The 22,219-nt window shown below is 42.2% G+C and overlaps 1 protein-coding gene across 1 annotated transcript in view; it reads left to right on the top strand.

Moving 5' to 3' along the window:
• Positions 1 to 3,903: 3,903 nt before the first annotated feature.
• THBS4 (thrombospondin 4) overlaps positions 3,904 to 22,219 on the top strand; it is a gene marked incomplete at both ends in the record, with an annotated part of 55,412 nt that continues 37,096 nt past the window's right edge. Inside the window, 2 exons of the mRNA XM_079702319.1 lie at positions 3,904 to 3,991; positions 9,007 to 9,210. Of these exons, the coding sequence (XP_079558445.1) occupies positions 3,904 to 3,991; positions 9,007 to 9,210 (292 nt within the window). The remainder of the gene's footprint in view (positions 3,992 to 9,006; positions 9,211 to 22,219) is intronic.

Raw genomic sequence — 22,219 nt, 5'->3', positions numbered from 1 at the left:
TGGACTTGAGGACACGGGGTGGGGGAAGGGTAAGCTGGGGTGAAGTGAGAGAGTGGCGTGGACATATATACACTACCAAATGTAAAACAGATAGCTAGTGGGAAGCAGCCGCATAGCACAGGGAGATCAGCTCCGTGCTTTGTGATCACCTAGAGGAGTGGGATAGGGAGGGTGGGAGGGAGACACAAGAGGGAGGAGATGTGAGGATATATGTATATGTATAGGTGATTCACTTTGTTATAAAGCAGAAACTAACACACCACTGTAAAGAAATTATACTCCAATAAAGATGTTAAAAAAGAAATTCAAGTGGAAAACTTGACATAAATAATGATAGCTTTATTCAAATATCAATTAACAAATATGTATAAAGCTTCTACTTAGCTGTGCCAAATAGTAGCGTGTAATACGAGTAACTTCTCCCCCTTCCAAAGAACAGGAGGAGCAGAAGCAGGATGGGTATCCCCACGCCCAGCTGCAAAAGAGTTTGAAAAGGTTTATTTCTCACATAGGGAGGCTTTCTGGTGAGAGCAGGATGGGCTCTGAAGCTGGTCTGCAGATGGCTTGAGAGAGAAGGGAAAGAAGGCTGGCTTTGGGGTGTTCATGATGATTAGGGGGTGGGGCTGGGGAGAGTGTTCCCATGCATGATGTAAGGCTTGCACAGCACCAAAGGAAGGAGCACCCAGGCTTTCTTATCAAGTTGCTCAGATGTGGGACCAAGAGGAAGGGGAGTGCTGAAGCTTGAAATCTGTCAGCAAACATAAAAAATGGGGCATACTCTGTGTTACAATAATTAGAAATGGATCGGAACCTAGTATATAAGTTGCTACAATAAGATCGTAATGTGACAATAATGTTACATAGTAAACAACCCCCAAATCTTAATGGCATACAAAAATAAATGTTTAAAATAAATAAATAGGGACTTCCCTGGTGGCACAGTGGTTAAGAATCCGCCTGCCAATGCAGGGGATGTGAGTTTGATCCCTGGTCCGTGAAGATCCCACATGCCGTGGAGGAACAAGCCTGTGCACCACAACTACTGAGCCTGCACTCTAGAGCCCACGAGCCACAACTACTGAGCCCACGCGCCACAACTACTGAAGCCCACGCTCTGCAATGAGAGAAGCCATCGCGATGAGAAGCCCCTGCACCGCAATGAAGAGTAGACCCCGCTCGCCGCAACTAGAGAAAGCCCGCGTGCAGCAGCAAAGACCCAATGCAGCCATAAATAAATAAATACATACATACATACATACATACATTTATTAAATAAATACATTTAAAAAATAAACGTTTGTTCCTCTCACGGCTGGAGTCAACAAGACAAGCTCTGCTGATCTTGCCTGAACCTACTCACCTGTGTGAGTCATCTGTGAGCAGATCTCAGCTGGCTTTGCTTAAGGTGACTGTGGTGACTCAGCTCTGCTCCATGTCTCGTCCTCCAACAGGCTAGCACAGCCACACTATCACGGCAAAGGCAGAGGTGGAAGACTAAGCAAATCCAATCACACACGTATGTTTTTTACTTCTGCTTGTAGGAGTTTTGCTAAATTCTTATTGAACAAGAAAACTACATGGCCAAGCCTAGAGTTACAGCTGGAAAGCAAAAGATATATAGACAACAGTGAAGCTTTGGGACCATTTTTGCAATCTACGGCATGAATGGATTACTAACATATCACAACCTCTTATCCTGCTTTACAGTACCAAGAGAAGGAAAGTAAATTCAATGAGCTACTTACTATCAAGTGTCAGCACTGTACGTGGAATTAGGACTATGAAAATAAATGAGAGTGCTAAAGAGCTCAGTCTGATATTGGGGAAAATTTAAATAAATTAGTACATTATTAAAATAAATTAAAATTCAGTGTAAGTGTTAACAACAGATATTTTAATGAGGTGGCACAGAAAAGACACAGATGAACTCTTTCACCTCCTTTACCATATATTTCACAGCCAATTTAATGAATTTTATTGTAATCAAATTTCCTCTTGATTCTGAGAACATGAAGAAAAAGCTGACTGAGGTTCCCCAAAGAATAGCCTCATAAAAATGCAGTCTCTTTAAAAACAAAACTAAATTGTAAGTTCTATTAGGCTAGCAGAAAGTCATTTGATTCTTTTGTTGCTCAGTTACACTTAGTAGTCATCCAGTTTCAACCAAAATTTATTGTGTGCCTACCTGTGCAAGCTCTTTTGCTGGGAATTTGCTAGGATTTGGGGATGCCTGGCAAAGACGACTGAACAAAGATGACTTTAAAAAAATGGTATCTGCCTTCCAAATAACTTAGTCCTACTTACTCCAAAGTCCATTGCATAAAACATATACAAGCAGAGCCATTGTGCTTAAAGTAGAAGTTGGGAGCCTGGAGCTCCCTCCAGCCCAGGCCACTCCTGAGGACACCGTTTGGTGACTTGAAGATTCTCTAGTCTAATCCATCTCACTAGTGTACAGTCACATTGCTGGAAACATGTGCCCTTTGTCTCTTCAGTGCTCTCTTATATGTAGACATATGGTGACCCACTCCATACAGAGACTTAATGTAATGTAGCATTAAATGAAGCCTGGATTAGAACTATGTTAGACCTCAAATAGAAAGGAGCTCTGAATATAGCTCACAAATTTTCAGGTCATTAGCTGTAAATGGAACCATAATTGGTGAGCGGTTATTCTAGCACAGTTTGGGAATAAGAAGATGAGTTAATCGTCCAGCTTATGGCAGATAGCTTCTTAAACTTTGAAATGGAATTCTTTGAGACTTAAAGATAGGGATATAAATACTTTGCTGGATTTTCTCCATTAGTCAAGATTGTTTAAGAGGGAAAAGTTTGCCATTGTTCTGAAATATTTTTTCCTCTAATTAATCCACATTATTTTTAGGGAACTTTGCCTAGGAGGAAGACTAATTCCTTATGTTCCTTCCCTCTCTTTTAGGTCCTACTCCCATAGCTTTAAACTGTCACTTGGAATCTTTTGGGAGGGTGGAACAGAAGTGGGCAGAGTGTTTGGAAACCGGACTGAAAAATTCTCCATAAAACATTACCATCCTATAAATGGTTCTGTCTGGATGGATTCCTTGAGATGTGTTTTATTTCCATTGAAAACTCAAAAACTTTGAAACATTCACCGTTCACCTCTCAAAACTTGATGGGGAAAATATTCATCATCTGAAGTATTCAAGAAAAGTTTGAAGAAATAAAAGAAACCAGTTCTCCGGACCACCTTAGGAGGCAGAAGTTCCCAGAGAGCCTTCAGGGCTCGTTGGGAAGGGAACCCAAGATGGGCGTTAAGAGCCTGACCAAACGATGTTCTTCTGTTTAGAAAAGAAGAGGTGGGGGATGGACGGTGCCCAAAGCTAGCGGGTCAGTGTCACTTTCTTCCTCCTTTGCCCCGCTCTTCTCCTTCTTCTCTGTCCTGCGTGTCCTCACTTTCTCACCAGCCCCCCGACTGCGCATCCTCGCACTTCGCATCCTCCTAACCCCCTCGTCCGTGCGGGCCCGGCGACTACGCCCACCCACCCAGGACCGGGTCGGCCCAGGGCTCCTTCTCGTCCCCAGTCCCGAAGCTCACGCCTCTCTCTCTGCCGCCCACGCTCCCCGCTCCGGCCGCCCCCATACTTCCCGGCCAAAGGGGATCCCAGCCAAGTAGGCCGCCCCGGCCTCGGCCCTCCCCCACCCGGGCCAAGCAGACCATAAAGCGCCCTGCCCAGCCGCCAGCACACTCAGCTCCGCGGCGCCAGGAAGCGAGCACCGCCCCCGACGGCAGCCCGGACGCCGCGCTCGCCTCACCTGCGCTGCGCGCTGGAAGCCCGACCGAGGGGCCGCGCGCTGTCCGCACTCCCAGGCAGGGCCCGCGGAGCCGTGAGTCCCGAGCGCCCGCGGGGAGCAGGAAAAGCCAACATGCTGGCCCCGCGCGGAGCCGCCTTGCTCCTGCTGAACCTGGCCCTGCAGCCGTGGCTGGGGGCCGGCGCCCAGGCCACCCCCCAGGGTAAGTGGGAGCGAGCCGGGGCGGGAGCCACGGGCCAGGGTCCCCCCGGTCACGGAGCCCGCCGTCCCGCGCTCCCCTTGGGCGAACGGAGGGACCAGCTCCGCGCGCGGCTTGGCCCCTGGCTCCTGGGGCCTCGCTCGGCACCTCTCTCTTTTTTAATGTGATTGGAAACGATAATTAAAGATTAGAATTTTCGGAGATTCGATTATCCAGCGATGAGACCAATTCCCTATACAATAGTTTGGGGGATGCAAAACTTATTTTCAGGCTAGGCAAAAACGTGGGGTTTCCAAGCTTATGGCGCGGCCCTAGACCTCGAACACGTTCTGTTTGAAGTAGGGTGAAATCCGAATTCCTTCCCCCGCGGCTCTCTCTGGCCGGCCCTCCACTCAGCCCAGCATCCTAAATCCTTCGACGCGGCAGGAGCGATGTTTTTACCAGGTGGTCTGAGGCTGATATCCCCAAGAAGGGCGCAGTATTGCTGTATTGCCCTGCCACTCGCCTTTTTCTGCTCCAGCTTTGCTGGGACCCCAAAGCCTCCTTTGGGAGTTGGCTTGGTCTCTTGATTCTTGAGGTAAATTGAACTGGAAGGCTGAGAAATGGGTCTTTCTCTACAAAGAGGTTAATAAGTTGACTAATAATTTGAAAAGCCACCTGGATGATCAGTCTTCAAACCCCTTTGTGAGATGGGGTGAAGAGAACTGTTGGGCAGAAAGCACTTAAGCTTAAACAGAATTTTGGAAAGACCAAAAGGAAGAAATTATTTAAGCAAGAAAACATCTTAGGGCTTTAACTAGCTATCCAGTGACGACCTTCATCTGTTTCAATTGATGCCTGGGGTTAATTTTTACTGACTAAGGAAATAAAGCTGGAAGAGACACGCAACTTGAAGTAAAAATTGCTAATTCTAGGAAGGCAGAATGAAGAATGCCTGTGCTGGTGCTCTCCATTCCCTTCCCCTCCCACTGCAGTAATTACCCATTTAAACTTTGCATTTCACCAGATAACTCATTTTGATTCCAGACCAGGCAACCAGAATTGTGTTTTCAGGGAATACTGAACTGCTTTTAGTTTGGGTTGAAATGTTTAAAATGCTGTACGTTATAGTATTTATTCATTGTGACCTTGCTTCTAGGAAGGTAAGAAAGGAAGCCTTTTTTAAAAATTAATGTATAATTGGCATAAAATGTTATATTAGTTTCAGGTGTACAACATAATGATTTGATAATTGTATACACCGCAAAATGATCACCACAGTAAGTCCAGTTAACATCCATTGCCACACGTGACTACAGATTTTTTTCTTGTGATGAGAAAGTTGTGATGGACGCAGTTTGTTTTCATATCTTGGCTATTGTAGATAGTGCTGTGATGAATAACTCCATATATCTTTCGGAGTTAATGGTTTTGTTTTCTTTGGCTAAATACCCAGGAGTGGGATTGCTGGATCATATAAGGTAGTTCTGTTTTTAATTTTTTGAGAAACCTTCATACTGTTTTCCATAGTAGCTGCCCCAACTTACATTCCCACCAGTGGTGTACAAGGGTTCCCTTTTTCTCACCTCCTCACCGACACTTGCTGTTTCCTGTCTTTTTGCTAATAGCCATTCTAACTGGTGTGAGGTGATACCTCATTGTGGTTTTGATTTGCGTTTCCCTCATGATTAGTGATGTTGGGCATCTTTTCATTTATATGTTGGCCATCTGTCTATCTCCTTCGGAAAAATGTTTATTCAGATTTTCTGCCCACTTTTAAATATGTTTGGTTGTGATTTTTTGTTGTTTTGTTTGTTTTTGCTATTGAGTTGTATGAGTTTTTTATATATTTTGGATATTAACCCCTTTTCAGAGAAGTGATTTGCAGATGTCTTCTCCCATTCCATAGGTTGCCCTTTCATTTTGTTGGTTTCCTTTGCTGTGCAGAAGCTTTTTAGTTTGATGTAGTTCCACTTGTTTACTTTTGCTTTTGTTGCCTTTGCTTTTGGTGTCAGAAAGGAAGCTTTTGACACAGTTCAAAAGTTTTCTTATTGCAAACATTATTTAACAGGTTTGAATTCCTGGGTATAATATTTTGTGTTATATGAATTCTTGACATTTGAACACACAACTTCATGGTGTGTTGCAGGTATGGATTTTGCTTCTCCTTGGACAGAGCTGCCTGTTTTATGGAGACTTGAAATCAGGCTATACCTAAATTATCTGGTTAATTTAATTGCTGTAGATGATCTGATTAAGTCAAGTTTCTGATAGATTCTTTATTGAGTTGATTGGTTTGCAATTATCAGCTGAGCTGAATAATTTGCTTATCTCCTTTTTCCTCTGAGCTGCCTTGCTAGTCTTATTGGTAAGTATTCGATTTTCATACAGTGATGGTTGGGCTCATTGGTAGCAGTAATTTCACCTGTAACACTAGAAGGTTGTGCTTAGATCCTGGCGCTATTACTAAAGCGTAATAACATTAGTAGAAATTTGTGGTGTCTCATTTCCTTTTCAAAACACTCTCCAAACTCATTACTAACTAATCCCAACTTGGCCTCTTGGGAGTTAAGCCAGTGGATTAGAGGAACCCTACAGATTGAAATGCGGTAAATTTAGTTTCAGCTGAATTATGAAGTAATCATGGTCAAAGCAAAAATCAGGAATACCAAGAGTTTACTTTTGCATGCAGTTCCCATACTTTTAAACACACATCTCTTTCCTGAAGCTGTCTTGTCCTGAATGGAACTTTTAAATATATTACCTTATTCCCCTTTGCTCCCACTGGTGGAAATGTAAAGTTTCCAGTTCTCTGGAAATTTAAAAATTCTATGCCCCTTTTGAAGTACAGTGGGCAGCAGTCCTCATGTTTGGGGAATGTGGGATGCTAGAAAGAACATAATAGATACTCTGCTTTCCAGCACTGCTAGTAGTAAAATCATTATTGTATAAGGTTCTTGATACACATGAAAGAAACAATACAGATCCAATCTGAAGACATATCATCTTTTAAAAGGAGTAGACATTCATTAATAACTAGGCTTTTGCCTGTTTTTTATAATTTTTTCTTACGAAAGCAACACCTGTTCACTGTAAAAAAAAAAAAAAAAAAAGAAAAAGAAAAAATTGGATAAGTAAAAGCAAATGAAATTAAAAATGTATAATTATTCAACCCAGAGATAGCTACTATTCTTGTTAGCATTTTGTCAAATCGTTTTTCAAATCTTTTTATGGGCAAATACATATCTCAAATGGAGTCATGTTATACATGTAATTTTATCATCTGTCTCCACTTAATATATCATGAGCTTTTTCCCATATCTAAGTATTCAGCTGCATTATCCTTTTTAATATATAGTAATTTAATATATAGTATTTCTCTTTTTGGGTGGACCAAAATTTATTTATCCAGGGCTCTAATGTAGGACACTTAGTTGTTTCCAGTGTTTTTATACTGTAAATAATTTGTTGAACATTTGCAGTGCCACAGGATGGCTTCGGAGGGCTGAAATCCCTGTAATCTTTGTCAAGCCTTTCTGTCTCTGTTAAGAAGAGACAAAGTGCTGTGCCAGCAAAGATTCAGGTTTCCCACCTCTTCCAATTAGATTTTCACATAACTCCTTCCTAAATAGAAATTCTAGAATTAACACTGGTGGTGACTCTTCTAAATAAATTACCATGTCATCCATTATTTTCTTAAGATAAATTCCTTTTGTAGCAACGCTAAATCAAAGAGCATATGTGTCTTAGGCCCTTTGATATTGCTATTTAAACTGGCTTCAGAGTGTTTATACCAGTTTAAATCTTACCCACCAGTATATGAGTACCCATTTTCCTGAATCCTCACCAACAGTTGGGTATTATTGTATTTACTGTTTTTCCAGTTTGATGGTGAAAATAATACCTCGTTGTTTAAGTTAGCAATTCCTTCATCATTAGTTAAGCATATGAACACTTATATATATGCTTATTTTCCATTGTAACTCTTTTTCTGTAAATTGCCTTTTCATGTTATTTACCCATTTTTCTATTAGGATGCTTATTTTATTGATTTGTAAGAGCTCTTTATAAATTATGGATACTATGACCCTTTTTAGTAACCAGATTATTGTATCCAGGAGACAGCTCTGGAGCCTGAAGTTCCTGCAGGCTATGGAATTGTCCAAACGATATTTGCATAAACCGAGAAAAATACTAAGTAACCTCTAGTGAGTATTACCCAAATTTGGCCTTTGCCTTTTAAATTAACTGGACATACTCTCTCATAGCTTTCATAAAGTTTGAGAGAAGGTGCTGCTGACTCGATCAAAAGCAACTTACACAAATATAAATGCAGGTTTTGTAGACCAACTCTATCAGTGAGGTTACAATCAAGAAATAGAAACCACGTTGTATGGTTTTGTTTTGTTTCCACATCGGGATTTCTTAACAGAGAGACACTGGGGCACTGTAAATGCACAAAGGGAATACTTAGGTCTCACAAAGGTAGCAAACTGTTTTGTTGACAGTGTATCTCCTACCATACCCCTGCTTTCTGCTGCATATTCCCTGTGTCACTCATCACTGACCAGGAAAAGACAATTGGCTCTGGTCCAAGAGGCACATGAGGGACCCCAAGGTGGAAATTCACTACTAGGGGCCATAAGAAAAACAATGACTTGGGTGCTATTACCTGCGTCCCCCCCCCACCTTATACATTAAGCCTTTAGTATAAAGGCTTTTAGCCTTTATACTAGCCTCTCCCTAGTGGGCATCTTCAGAGCCACTTCTTCAGCCAAAATGCAATTTTGTCTTTGCAAATTTTGTCTTCTCTTGGGGGCTATAACCTTGTGATGAATATTGTGCTCTATTTCTTCTGGTTCAAATGTCCAGCCACTGTAAGAGTGATGAGGAAGAACTGGCGAGTTTGACAATGTGGAAAACTGATTACAATATCAGTTTACTTCATAGCTTACTGTCAAATTGTCTCCCCTCAAAAAACGTGTTTGCCCCAAAGTTAAACCTTTCACTGATTGTTCCTTTCTCCCCATGCTCCGCAGTCTTTGACCTTCTCCCGTCTGCCAGCCAGAGGCTGAACCCAGGTGTCCTGCAGCCAGTCCTGACAGACACCACCCTGAACGAGCTCTATGTGATCTCCACCTTCAAGCTGCAGACGAAAAGTTCAGCCACCATCTTCGGACTTTACTCTTCAGCTGACAACAGCAAGTATTTTGAGTTTACTGTGATGGGACGCTTGAACAAAGGTAAGGAGATTTATAGAAATTATTTTCTTAAAAATCCTCTCTGCCTATTCCAGGATTTGGGCTCTCCTTTCCTTCAGATGGTTCCATCCACCATTGATTTCAGTTTTCAATACCAAATTCCTCTGATTGTGCATTTACCTGTATAGGGAGGGTGAGTTGATATCGGGAGAAAGAAGGAAGAATAGCTTGCGGCAAAAATGCCCTTTGACATCTTCCAATTGTCATGTTATTCTGGATCCAGCTCTGAACGGGACAGGACCCAGGACAGTTTGGCCACTCTGTTAGTCAGCTTGAGCTGCTATAACAAATACCATAGACTGGGTGGCTTAAGCAACAGATGTTTCTTTCCCACAGTACTGGAGGCTGGTAAGTCCAAGGTCAAGGTGCCAGCAGATTTGGTTCCTGATGAGAGCCTGGGTCCTGGCTTGTAGACAGCCACCTTCTCACTGTGTCCTCATATGGCCTTTCCTCAGTGTGTGCTGGTGCAGAGAGAGAGAGTGAGCTCTGTCTTCCTTTTCTTGTAAGGACACTAATGCCGTCATGGGGGTCCCACCCTCATGACCTAATCTAAACTTAATTACCTCCCAAAGGCCCACTTCCTAATACCACCATGTTGAGGGTTCGGGCTTCAACGTATGAATTTGAGGGGAACACACACATTCAGCCTGTAATAGCCACTCACACCATTCTTGTGCTCCCTTAGAAGCATGTGGCTTAGCAGACCTAACTCCTAGCTCTGCAAGCACCTCCCGGACTTGATGGAGAGAATATATCTCAGCGGTAGAACAAAATGAACAACTCTCTTTTCTACCTGTTTTGTGCCAATTTACACAGGTCTGTCACTTGTTTGTTCCCTCTGCTGTCAAATGTTTCACTGTCAAATTGAGTTCCTACATGTACTAAGAAATGACTTCCAAGGAAAAAGGTCACTATTTTTTCATCTCCTTCTCTTCCACCCATGCCCTGGGGACACCACCTGTTCCTGCTTATTGAGGAATGTGACAGATATGTGTCCATGCTGCCTCGTGCTTTTAAAAAAGAAGGACTTGTCCTTCCGGCGAGATTTTTTATTTCAGTTTGCTCTACAAAGTAGATACTTCTAGTGCTTCAAACTCTCTGAGATTCTAATTGTGATTGAACACTTAAAGCTGCAGGTGTTGGGAGCTGAAAGAAATTCCTAATTCTTAGCATTCACAGGACTATAGAGTTAAAAGCAAGAAGGAATGGGCTTTTAACCCCTCCTTTTATGTCAAGTTCCAATATCCTCTCTTCCTCCTTCCATCTCACAAGTCTGCTTTCTCTGTCTGTTCCTCATGGCCTCTCAGGGGCTGAGGTGCAGTTTCAGACAATGAAGGGAGTTGGGGACATGGTTCATGATTTAGCAGATGTTTCAACCATTCCTGCTCCCTTTTCCCCGCCTTCAGCCCTCATGGGAGGTAATTTCACCCATCTCTCTGCCTTGATTCTGACAACCCCATTTTGCCTCACATCTCTTGAAGGAACAGCTCATTGCCTAAGAACCCAGCTACTCAGTTTATCATCTCTAAAAGCCACCCTTCTTCATCTAAAGGGCAGTAGCTTCTCACTAAATTATTTTAGATGCACTGGAAGGTTTTTCTTTTAGCTCACTCAGCTTAGTGGCTAAAAGGCCCTCTATAAAGCCAAAAACTCTGCTTCTAGCTTTTCACTCTCTCTGAATCTCACCCTCTATTTCTAAATTGGCCATTGTGGAAAAACAAGCAACTTCCCCCGAGCTGATTCTTTCTGTTCACTCTACAGAGGCCAGAGTAATGCTAGATACATGGGCAGGTAGATGGATAGGGAAGGGGGTTGTTAAGTGCGTTTCCTTGGAAGAATCACCAGTCATGTGAGTCAGCTGTTAATACCAGCTGATCTCCATGTTAAAGGAGAAAAAAAGAGGAAAGGATTGAACACCTTTCCATCTGCCAACCTACTAGAAGAGCTAAAAAGCTCTTAGAAAAAATATTTTTTAAAAGGAGTCCTAAAAGAATCCAGAGATGACAATTCTCAGAAAACAAAGAGGAATTTATAACAGTATTAGAGTTGAAGAATTTGACACAGAGAAGGTTCCCTGGAGCAATAGGAAAAAGGACAGAGATTTGCCATCCCTGGTGAATCTGAAAGTTCTAGGAAGGAGCAGCAGCCCATTGTGACTGGAACAAGAAAGAGAAGTCACTGGGTCCATCAGGTCCAGAAAAAGATGCAGCATGTGTTTGTGACTCCCCATTGAGGTGTTCAGTGGTGGTGCTGGGCTGCACCCTGCAGGCCTGCAAGTCTTGTTGCCCAGCCTCGAGACCAAAAGAAGAGCCCAGAACAGTGATGGAGACATCAACAGTTTATTGGACAGGGGATCTTACATGTCTGCAGCAAAAGGTCCTGGAGCGACATCCCACTGTATAGACCAGACAGCAGGCAAGACATGGCAGCGATCTTTGCTCCTCGAGGGAGAAGGAGGCTACCATGTATGGGGGAATTGACATCAGGTTGGCTCATCAGTTACCAGGGAAACTGGCAGCTGGGGCACATCCCTCACAGCCCCTCAGGTTAACCACCATCATGAGGGTAGAAGTTTCCCTTTAATAAATTAGCAGGTGGACCCGTTCTGGCCTAAGGATTAGAACAATCACTAGCTGGGGCAGGGGGCAAGCACGTTCATGTGAGTAAGTATAGGTGAAGCAGGGACTGGTCAAGCAGGGGCATTACAAAGAGCAAGAGACCATCTTCAGTGACCTGACCGTTCAGGGGGCCATGCACACATGCCATGATTTGTGGAGGGTGGAGGTAAAGCATCTTCCTGGAAGGTGAACCCCAGTCCATTATTCAACTGACAAGGCTCAGCTAATCTTGTCTTCTGTTGCTTTGCATGGAAAACAGCGAAACAAGAAATCAAGATGTATCTCTCGTGACTTAAAGCACCAGAGTAGGAAATAGGACACATCTTTCCCTCTATTAAAGGTTATGGTTTGGGAGAGGGTGACTGTACAGATGGAATCGAAGAGAGGATTTAGTTGTCTGGGTCTTTGACGAGCTCCTACGAGAAACTAAAGTGTATTCCATGAAGACTGCAAAGAATGAGTTTGCCACTGAGCTTTCTGTTTCTACTCTCTCACTTTGCAAGTCATCCTACCATGGTCGCCTCATTACTGTTCGCAAAGCATAACTTGGATCTAGTTATGCCTGACTGCAGAGACCTGTAGTGGCTTCCGATCCCAAACTGAATAAGGTGCAATTGCCCAGGCTGGGCATTTAGGGCTTTCTATTGCCTGACTCCCAACCAGCCTTTCCAGTTTATCTGTCCCTCCAACTGTCCGTGCAGCCTGTGCTTCAGCTGGATGGACTAACTACTGTTCCCTGGACGCACCCATGCTGTCGCTCCTTCTCTGTCCTTTTGCTCTTGCCCTCTGCTCCCCCTGGTGCATGCCCTGCACCATCTCAAGTGACTGAAACCCTACACACGTAAGACACATCTCCAGCTCCTCCTGACGCCTTTCTTTATATGACTTTGTACCTCCACAGAAGGTGCTACTGTTCGCTTGCCTTGTATTTGAATTACTTAGAGGTCTTTTCTCCAGTAGGTTGTAAGCTCCCCTAAGGCAGGGACTGAGCATCCCTTAACTTACCTTTGTGTATACTGCAGCACATAGCACAGCGCCCTGTACATAGAAGTGGCTCATGAAGAGATTGGATGGAATAAATGGAGGCTGAGAAGAGTAGCTTTGTTTAAAAAAAAAGACGTTGTGGAAATTCTAGACGTATACAATGTCACACAGTAGGCCTGGCTCGGAATCACTTTTTGAATGAATGAATGTTGAACACCATTTGGTTGAGGATGTAAAAGTAATAGTGGTAGTATTTCTGATAGAAATGCTCTATCAGATTATTAGTAATACAGTGGTATAGAAATAAGCATTCTATGGAAACCACCTAGCTGGGTAGAAGATATGGTTGGTGATTTTCTTGAATCTGGCATAGAGACAACTTTCCAGTTAGTATCCTGAGTTTGAGTCACAATTAAAAGTCTCAGGAACTGTGTCACCATGAATACATCTCTGAATTCCCCTGAGCATCGATTTACTATCTCTAAAGTGGGGATGATAATGGCTACCTCCCAGGTTGATTGCAAGAACTGACTTATATAAAGTATAATAACTTAGACTCTGAAGCTCAATAAAAACTTCAGGTTACTATATTAGCTAGATTAGATAGATAGTGAGAGACAGAGACACCTTTCTATTATTTAGGCAACTGTCTTCCAAAAATGATGAGTTGGTGAACTCTTGGCTTACCTTAATGAAAGCTTCACCTTTCAGAAAAAGCATGAGAGGACCGCTTCTTTAGTCTTAATTTGAGAGCCACAGAAAAACAACTTGATTCTGTGGAAATGAAGGGAACTCCAAGAATTAGCAGTAATGACTGGAGAGAGTCACACTCCTCAGCCTATGATAGGAGAAGTCAAATGGTTCAGAGTAGTTGTTCTGAAAGCTGCAGGCTAATGAGAGATACAGCTTGAAAGAGATGGAAGAGTTTAAAAGTTAGAATTCTGGAATTCCCTGGCTGGCCAGTGGTTAGGACTCTGAGCTTTCACTGCCACGGGCCCAGGTTCAGTCCGTGATGGGGGAACTAAGATCTCGCAAGCTGCGTGGAGCGGCCAAAAAAAAAAAAAAAGTTAGAATTCTAAACCAAATAATGAAGGGGAAAAAATGAGGTGCCTCAAACACTTATAATAATATTTATCTATGGAGCCGTTACAATGAACCAGGGCCATGCTAAAGGCTCAACGCTCATTTTCCCTTTTAACTTTCACAGTACTCTAATGAGGTACCCTTGAATGAACTCAGTTTTAAAATGATGATATACGGAAAGCGGAAAGAATTTTCATGAACTTTAGGACAAACCTTCAGAGGGTTGTACTATATTATTCATGCATTTTGGGATTTCCTGGAAAAGAAAGCTGGGATTATTTGAAGGCAAATAGGTTTACTAAAAATAAATCCTGCCAAACTTTTTAATGAATTTTATGAAGTCACTCATCATACCTTTCTGAATAATATAAAAAAAGAATAAGCTAGATAAGTAGTACTGTTCGGAGTTGGTAAACTGCCTTATAGCAAAGTATCTAGTGGTTTTTGACAAGGCTCTGTCTTGGGCATTGAACTTTTCAACATATCAGTGACTTAGGTGGAAATATAGTATTTTAACATGTTTGCAGTTGGCACAAAGCTGGAAAAAACAGTTGAACATGTCAGATGCCATTATCAAGATTTACAAGGTCCTACCTGGCTGACACACAATAGGCCACCATCAGATTAAATTTAACAGTAATAAATGTAAATCCATCCTCTAGGAATGAGAAGTAAATTGTAGACACCCAGGATGTGGAAGACCCATCCTAAGCATTCTAGTCAACAACGTTAAGAACCAAGCAATGTTGAACACAGTGCCTGGCACTTAGCAGTTGCTCAGAAATGTTTGCTGAATGAATGAATGAACAGATACAGTGATGCAACTTTTTTAAAAGCTTTTTGAATTTTAGGCTTCATTAATACACACATGTGGCCAGATGAAGGGCACTGTTAGTCCCACTGCACACTTAATTGTCCAGCCCACATCTAGAATACTGTGTCTAGTTGTGAGCACATTTCACAGGGACACTGTCAAGTCAGAAATTACCTTGAGGAGAGTCACCAAGCCAGCATCCTTCTGAATCCCGTTTTTTACCACATCACAAGTCAAAAAGTTAAAGGAACTGGAGAAATCAAGGAGCCAGACAGAAGACATGAGAGAGATGAAAGTTGCCTTAAAATATTTGAAGAATATCATTTCGATTGAGGATAAGATTCTCTCTGTCTCTAGTTCTGAAGAGTAAAATTAGGACACACTGGTGGAAGTCGGAGGAAACAGATATTGGCTCTGAATTAGGAAAATCCTGGGGAGCAATCCAAAAGTGAAATGGGTTTTTCTGCAAAGTGAAGTTCTTTGTTACTGGAAATGTGCTGGTAGAGGCTGCACTTTTACTGAAGGGATTTGTGAAGTGAGATGTTAAGCTGGATGACTTATAATGCTAATACTCTGTGGCTCTGCTAAGGCTAGAGAGCATTCCATGGGCATTTAAGAAGTTGCTTTGCACCTCTCTCCTATAAGGTGACCTTGGGATTCTGTGCACATTTACAGCTCTGTTGCCTACCAGATAGTTGTTTATAGTGATGTCTCATAACTTAGCAAAATATAAAGCCTTTTGCAGATGTTCAGTATAACTGCTGTGCTTCCTTTCACTGGATGGTTTCTTTGCTCCGTGTGTGTGTGTGTGTGTGTGTGTGTGTGTGTGTATTCTGTAAGCTTTACATTGGTTTAAACTGCTACAAAAAAATTTCAAAACACACATACTGCATTTATCACATCTGGGAGTCACCCAGAGTACTTTTAGGAAAAGCAGTTTGATGATTTACCTTTTATGTAGTTCCAAAGCACTAAAGTTACAAAGACCTTAGCGTATAAGGCATAAAGATAAATGAGTCAAGGCAAACAAGAATATCCGTCACAAGAGACATTAATGGCAAGAAGTCTTTTTTTAATGTACAGTTATTTAGAGAAGAAGAGGAAAGGTTGACAACAAGTGCTTTCATCCTATTTTTAAAAGTGCCAAAGAGCAAAGCCATTTGCCAAGTAAAGCAGAAAGCCCCGGACTACCTTGCTGAGTTTGCTGCCTGCAGGCCAGGTCACTCTGAATTTCTTTGCCCAAGCAGACAAAATATTATCATTTCCAGTTCTTTAAAGCTGGCAGCCTGCTTCGTAGCTTTGACATTCAACACATCATAATATTTTTGACCACCAAGTTCGTCCACTTTCCAAAAAGCACCTTTTGAAAGTTTTCCCAAGATAGCAATATTTCAAATCTTCATTGCTTGGGTTTCCTTCTTCATCTTCATCCCCCACCAGTCACTGAGATGGTTTTAATCAGGCCGGGCTGCGTGGCTCCTCTGTCAGGCTGGTACCCAGACATGGAAATGCAGCCATAAAACGGGGCTCCAAACTCTCAAGTACACAAAGATGCTAAGTTTAGAAGGAAAGGATTTATGTAAGTAAACTAATGGAGGGAGCCGGAGGAAGATGGCGGAAGAGTAAGACGCGGAGATCACCTTCCGCCCCACAGATACATCAGAAATTCATCTACACGTGGAACAACTCCAACAGAACACCTACTGAACGCTGACAGAAGACCTCAGACCCCCCAAAAGGCAAGAAACTCCCCACATACCTGGGTAGGTCAAAAGAAAAAAAGAATAAACAGAGACAATAGGATATGGACGGGACCTGCACCAGTGGGAGGGAGCCGTGAAGGAGGGAAGGTTTCTACACACTACAAGCCCCTTCGAGGGCGGAGACTGCAGGTGGCGGAGGGGGAAAGCTTCGGAGTAGCGGAGGAGAGCACAGCAACAGGGGTGTGGAGGGCAAAGCAGAGAGATTTTGGCACAGAGGATTGGTGCCCTCAGGCACACACCAGCCCGAGAGACTTGTCTGCTCGGCCGCCAGGGCGGGCGGGGCTGGGAGCTGAGGCTCGGGTATCGGCTTTCAGTCGGAGCGCAGGAAGAGGTCTGGGGCTGGCGGCAGGAAGAGACCCTGAAGGGGTTAGTGCTAGCCCGGAGGGAGTCCGGGGAAAGGGTCTGGAGCTACCGGAGAGGCAAGAGACTTTTTTCCCTTTTGTTGCCTGGTGCGCGAGGAGAGGGCATTCCCCTCCCTCCCCTCTGCCTGAGTGAGCCAGAGCCCCCGAATCAGCGGCTCCTTTAAACCCGTCCTGTCTGAGCGAAGAACGGACGCCCTCCGGCGACCTACGCGCAGAGGCGGGGCCAGGTCCAAGGCTGAGACCCGGGAGCTGTGAGAGCAGAGACAGGGAAATCTCTCTGTGCAGCCTCCGAGGCAGCGGATTAAAGCTCCACGGTCCATTTGATGTGCCCTGCGTCTGTGGAGTGCATGAATGGACAGCGAATCATCCCAAATTGAGGAAGTGGACCTTGAGGACAAGATTTAAGACTTTCCCCCCCTTTTTTTTCCTCTTTTTACAACGAATTATCTCAAATTAAGGAGGTGGACTTAGCAAGATTTCAGACTTTTCGCCCTTTTCCTCTTTTTACAACGAATTATCCCAAATCGAGGAGGTGGACTTGGAGAGCAAGATTTTTGATTTTTCCCCCTGCTCTCTTTTTGTGAATGTGTATGTGTAATCTTCTGTGTAAGATTCTCTCTGTATAGCTTTGCTTCCACCATATGTCCCAGGGTTCTTTCGGTCCGTGTTTTTTTTCAATAATTACTTTTTAATTTTAATAACGCTACTATATTTCATACTTTATTCTATTTTACTTTACCTGCTCTTTCTTTTTTTCCTCCCTTCCCTTCCTCCCTCCCTCCCTCCGCTCCTCCTTTCCTTCTTTCCTTTTCTTTCCTCCATCCCTCCCTCCCTCCCACCCTTCTTCTTTCCACTTTCTTTTTCTTTCTTTCCTCCCTCCCTCCCTCCTGTCTTTCTTTCTTTCTTTCCTTCCTCCCTCCCTCCCTCTCTTCTTCCATTCACTCTTCCTTTTGCTTTCATTCCTCCCTCCCTCCCTCCTTTCTTTCCTTTCTTTCCATCCTTCCTCCCTCCCTCCTTTCTTTCTTTCTTCCTTCCTTCCTTCCTTACTTCCCTTCTTCCTTTCTTTCAATCTCTCTTTCTTTCTTCTACTAATTATTTCTTTCTACTTTTTCTCACTGTTATTCTGAGCCGGGTGGATGAAAGGCTCTTGGTGCTGCAGCCAGGAGTTAGTGCTGTGCCTCTGAAGTGGGAGAGCCAACTTCAGGACACGGGTCCACAAGAGACCTCCCAGCTCCACATAATATCAAGCAGCGAAAATCTCCCAGGGATCTCCATCTCAACACCAGCACCCAGCTTCAGTCAACGACCAGCAAGCTACAGTGCTGGTCACCCTATGCCAAGCAACTAGCAAGGCAGGAACACAACCCCACCCATTAGCAGAGAGGATACCTAAAAACATAATAAGGCCACAGGCACCCCAAAACACACCACCAGACGTGGACCTGTCCACCAGAAAGACAAGATCGAGCTTCAACCACCAGAACACAGGCATTAGTCCCCCCACCAGGAAGCCTACACAACCTACTGAAACAACCTTAGCCACGGGGGACAGACACCAAAAACAACGGGAACTACGAATCTGCAGCCTGCAAAAAGGAGACCCCAAACACAGTAACATAAGCAAAATGAGAAAGCAGAAAAACACACAGCAGGTGAAGGAGCAAGATAAAAACGTACCAGACCTAACAAATGAAGAGGTAATAGGCAGTCTACCTGAAAAAGAATTCAGAATAATGATAGTAAAGCTGATCCAAGATTCTATTTCCCAGATCCAAAATCTTGGAAATAGAATAGACAATATGCAAGAAACAGTTAACAAGGACCTAGAAGAACTAAAGATGAATCAAGCATCGATTAAAAACACAATAAATGAAATGAAAAATACTCTAGATGGGATCAATAGCAGAATAACTGAGGCAGAAGAACGGATAAGTGAGGTGGAAGATAAAATAGTGGAAATAACTGATGCAGAGAAAAATAAAGAAAAAAGAATGAAAAGAACAGAGGACAGTCTCAGAGACCTCTGGGACAACATTAAACGCACCAACATTCGAATTATAGGGGTTCCAGAAGAAGAAGAGAAAAAGAAAGGGACTGAGAAAATATTTGAAGAGATTATAGTTGAAAACTTCCCTAATATGGGAAAGGAAATAGTTAATCAAGTCCAGGAGGCACAGAGAGTCCCATACAGAATAAATCCAAGAAGAAATACGCCAAGACACATATTAATCAAACTGTCAAAAATTAAACACAAAGAAATCATATTAAAAGCAGCAAGGGAAAAACAACAAATAACACACAAGGGAATCTCAGGTTAACAGCTGATCTCTCAGCAGAAACTCTACAAGTCAGAAGGGAGTGGCAGGACATAATTAAAGTGATGAAGGAGAGAAACCTGCAACCAAGATTACTCTACCCAGCAAGGATCTCATTCAGATTTGATGGAGAAATTAAAACCTTTACAGACAAGCAAAAGCTGAGAGAGTTCAGCACCACCAAAACAGCTTTACAACAAATGCTAAAGGAACTTCTCTAGGCAAGAAACACAACAGAAGGACTATACCTACAATAACGAACCCAAAGCCATTAAGGAAATGGGAATAGGAACATACATATCAATAATTACCTTAAATGTAAATGGACTAAATGCTCCCACCAAAAGACACAGAGTGGCTGAATGGATACAAAAACAAGACCCATATATATGCTGTCTACAAGAGACCCACTTCAGACCTAGAGACACATACAGATTGAAAGTAAGGGGATGGAAAAAGATATTCCATGCAAATGGAAATCAAAAGAAAGCTGGAGTAGCAATTCTTATATCAGACAAAATAGACTTTAAAATAAAGACTATTAGAAGAGACAAAGAAGGACACTACATAACGATAAAGGGATCGATCCAAGAAGAAGATATAACAATTGTAAATATTTATGCACCCAACATAGGAGCACCTCAATACATAAGGCAAATACTAACAGCCATAAAAGGGGAAATCGACAGTAACACAATCATAGTAGGGGACTTTAACACCCCACTTTCACCAATGGACAGATCATCCAAAATGAAAATAAATAAGGAAACACAAGCTTTAAATGATACATTAAACAAGATGGACTTAATTGATATTTATAGGACATTCCACCCAAAAACAACAGAATACACATTTTTCTCAAGTGCTCATGGAACATTCTCCAGGATAGATCATATCTTGGGTCACAAATCAAGCCTTGGTAAATTTAAGAAAATTGAAATTGTATCAAGTATCTTTTCCGACCACAATGCTATGAGACTAGACATCAATTACAGGAAAAGATCTGTAAAAAATACAAACACATGGAGGCTAAACAATACACTACTCAATAATGAAGTGATCACTGAAGAAATCAAAGAGGAAATTAAGAAATACTTAGAAACAAATGACAATGGAGACACGACGACCCAAAACCTATGGGACGCAGCAAAAGCAGTTCTAAGGGGGAAGTTTATAGCAATACAATCCCACCTTAAGAAACAGGAAACATTTCGAGTAAACAACCTGACCCTGCACCTAAAGCAATTAGAGAAAGAAGAACAAAAAACCCCCAAAGTTAGCAGAAGGAAAGAAATCATAAAGATCAGATCAGAAATAAATGAAAAAGAAATGAAGGAAACGATAGCAAAGATCAACCAAACTAAAAGCTGGTTCTTTGAGAAGATAAACAAAATTGACAAACCATTAGCCAGACTCATCAAGAAAAGAAGGGAGAAGACTCAAATCAGTAGAATTAGAAATGAAAAAGGAGAAGTAACAACTGACACTGCAGAAATACAAAAGATCATTAGAGATTACTATAAGCAACTCTATTCCAATAAAATGGACAACCTGGAAGAAATGGACAAATTCTTAGAAATGCACAACCTACCAAGACTGACTCAGGAAGAAATAGAAAATATGAATAGACCAATCACAAGCACTGAAATTGAAACTGTGATTAAAAATCTTCCATCAAACAAAAGCCCAGGACCAGATGGCTTCACAGGCGAATTCTATCAAACATTTAGAGAAGAGCTAACACCCATCCTTCTCAAACTCTTCCAAACAATTTCAGAGGAAGGAACACTCCCAAACTCATTCTATGAGGCCACCATCACCTTGATACCAAAACCAGGCAAGGATGTCACAAAGAAAGAAAACTACAGGCCAATATCACTGATGAACATAGATGCAAAAATCCTCAACAAAACACTAGCAAACAGAATCCAACAGCACATTAAAAGGATCATACACCATGATCAAGTGGGGTTTATTCCAGGAATGCAAGGATTCTTCAATATACGCAAATCAATCAATGTGATACACCATATTAACAAGTTGAAGGAGAAAAACCATATGATCATCTCAATAGATGCAGAGAAAGCTTTCGACAAAATTCAACACCCATTTATGATAAAAACCCTGCAGAAAGTAGGCATAGAGGGAACTTTCCTCAACATAATAAAGGCCATATATGACAAACCCACAGCCAACATTGTCCTCAATGGTGAAAAACTGAAACCATTTCCACTAAGATCAGGAACAAGACAAGGCTGCCCACTCTCACCACTCTTATTCAACCTAGTTTTGGAAGTTTTAGCCACAGCAATCAGAGAAGAAAAGGAAATAAAAGGAATCCAAATTGGAAAAGAAGAAGTAAAGCTGTCACTGTTTGCAGATGACATGATACTATACATAGAGAATCCTAAAGATGCTACCGAAAAACTACTAGAGCTAATCAATGAATTTGGTAAAGTAGCAGGATACAAAATTAATGCACACAAATCTCTGGCATTCCTGTACACTAATGATGAAAAATCTGAAAATGAAATCAAGAAAACACTCCCATTTACCATTGCAACAAAAAGAATAAAATATCTAGGAATAAACGTACCTAAGGAGACAAAAGACCTGTATGCAGAAAATTATAAGACACTGATGAAAGAAATTAAAGATGATATAAATAGATGGAGAGATATACCATGCTCCTGGATTGGAAGAATCAATATTGTGAAAATGACTCTACTACCCAAAGCAATCTACAGATTCAATGCAATCCCTATCAAACTACCACTGGCATTTTTCACAGAAGTAGAACAAAAAATTTCAAAATTTGTTTGGAAAAACAAAAGACCCCGAATAGCCAAAGCAATCTTGAGAACGAAAAACGGAGCTGGAGGAATCAGGCTGCCTGACTTCAGACTATACTACAAAGCTACAGTAATTAAGACAGTGTGGTACTGGCATAAAAACAGAAAGATAGATCAGTGGATCAGGATAGAAAGCCCAGAGATAAACCCACGCACATATGGCCAACTTATCTTTGATAAAGGAGGCAGGAATGTACAGT

The sequence above is a fragment of the Hyperoodon ampullatus genome, assembly GCF_949752795.1.
Source record: "Hyperoodon ampullatus genome assembly, chromosome: 4".
Lineage (NCBI taxonomy): Eukaryota > Metazoa > Chordata > Mammalia > Artiodactyla > Ziphiidae > Hyperoodon > Hyperoodon ampullatus.
This window is presented reverse-complemented; position numbering and strand designations above follow the sequence as displayed.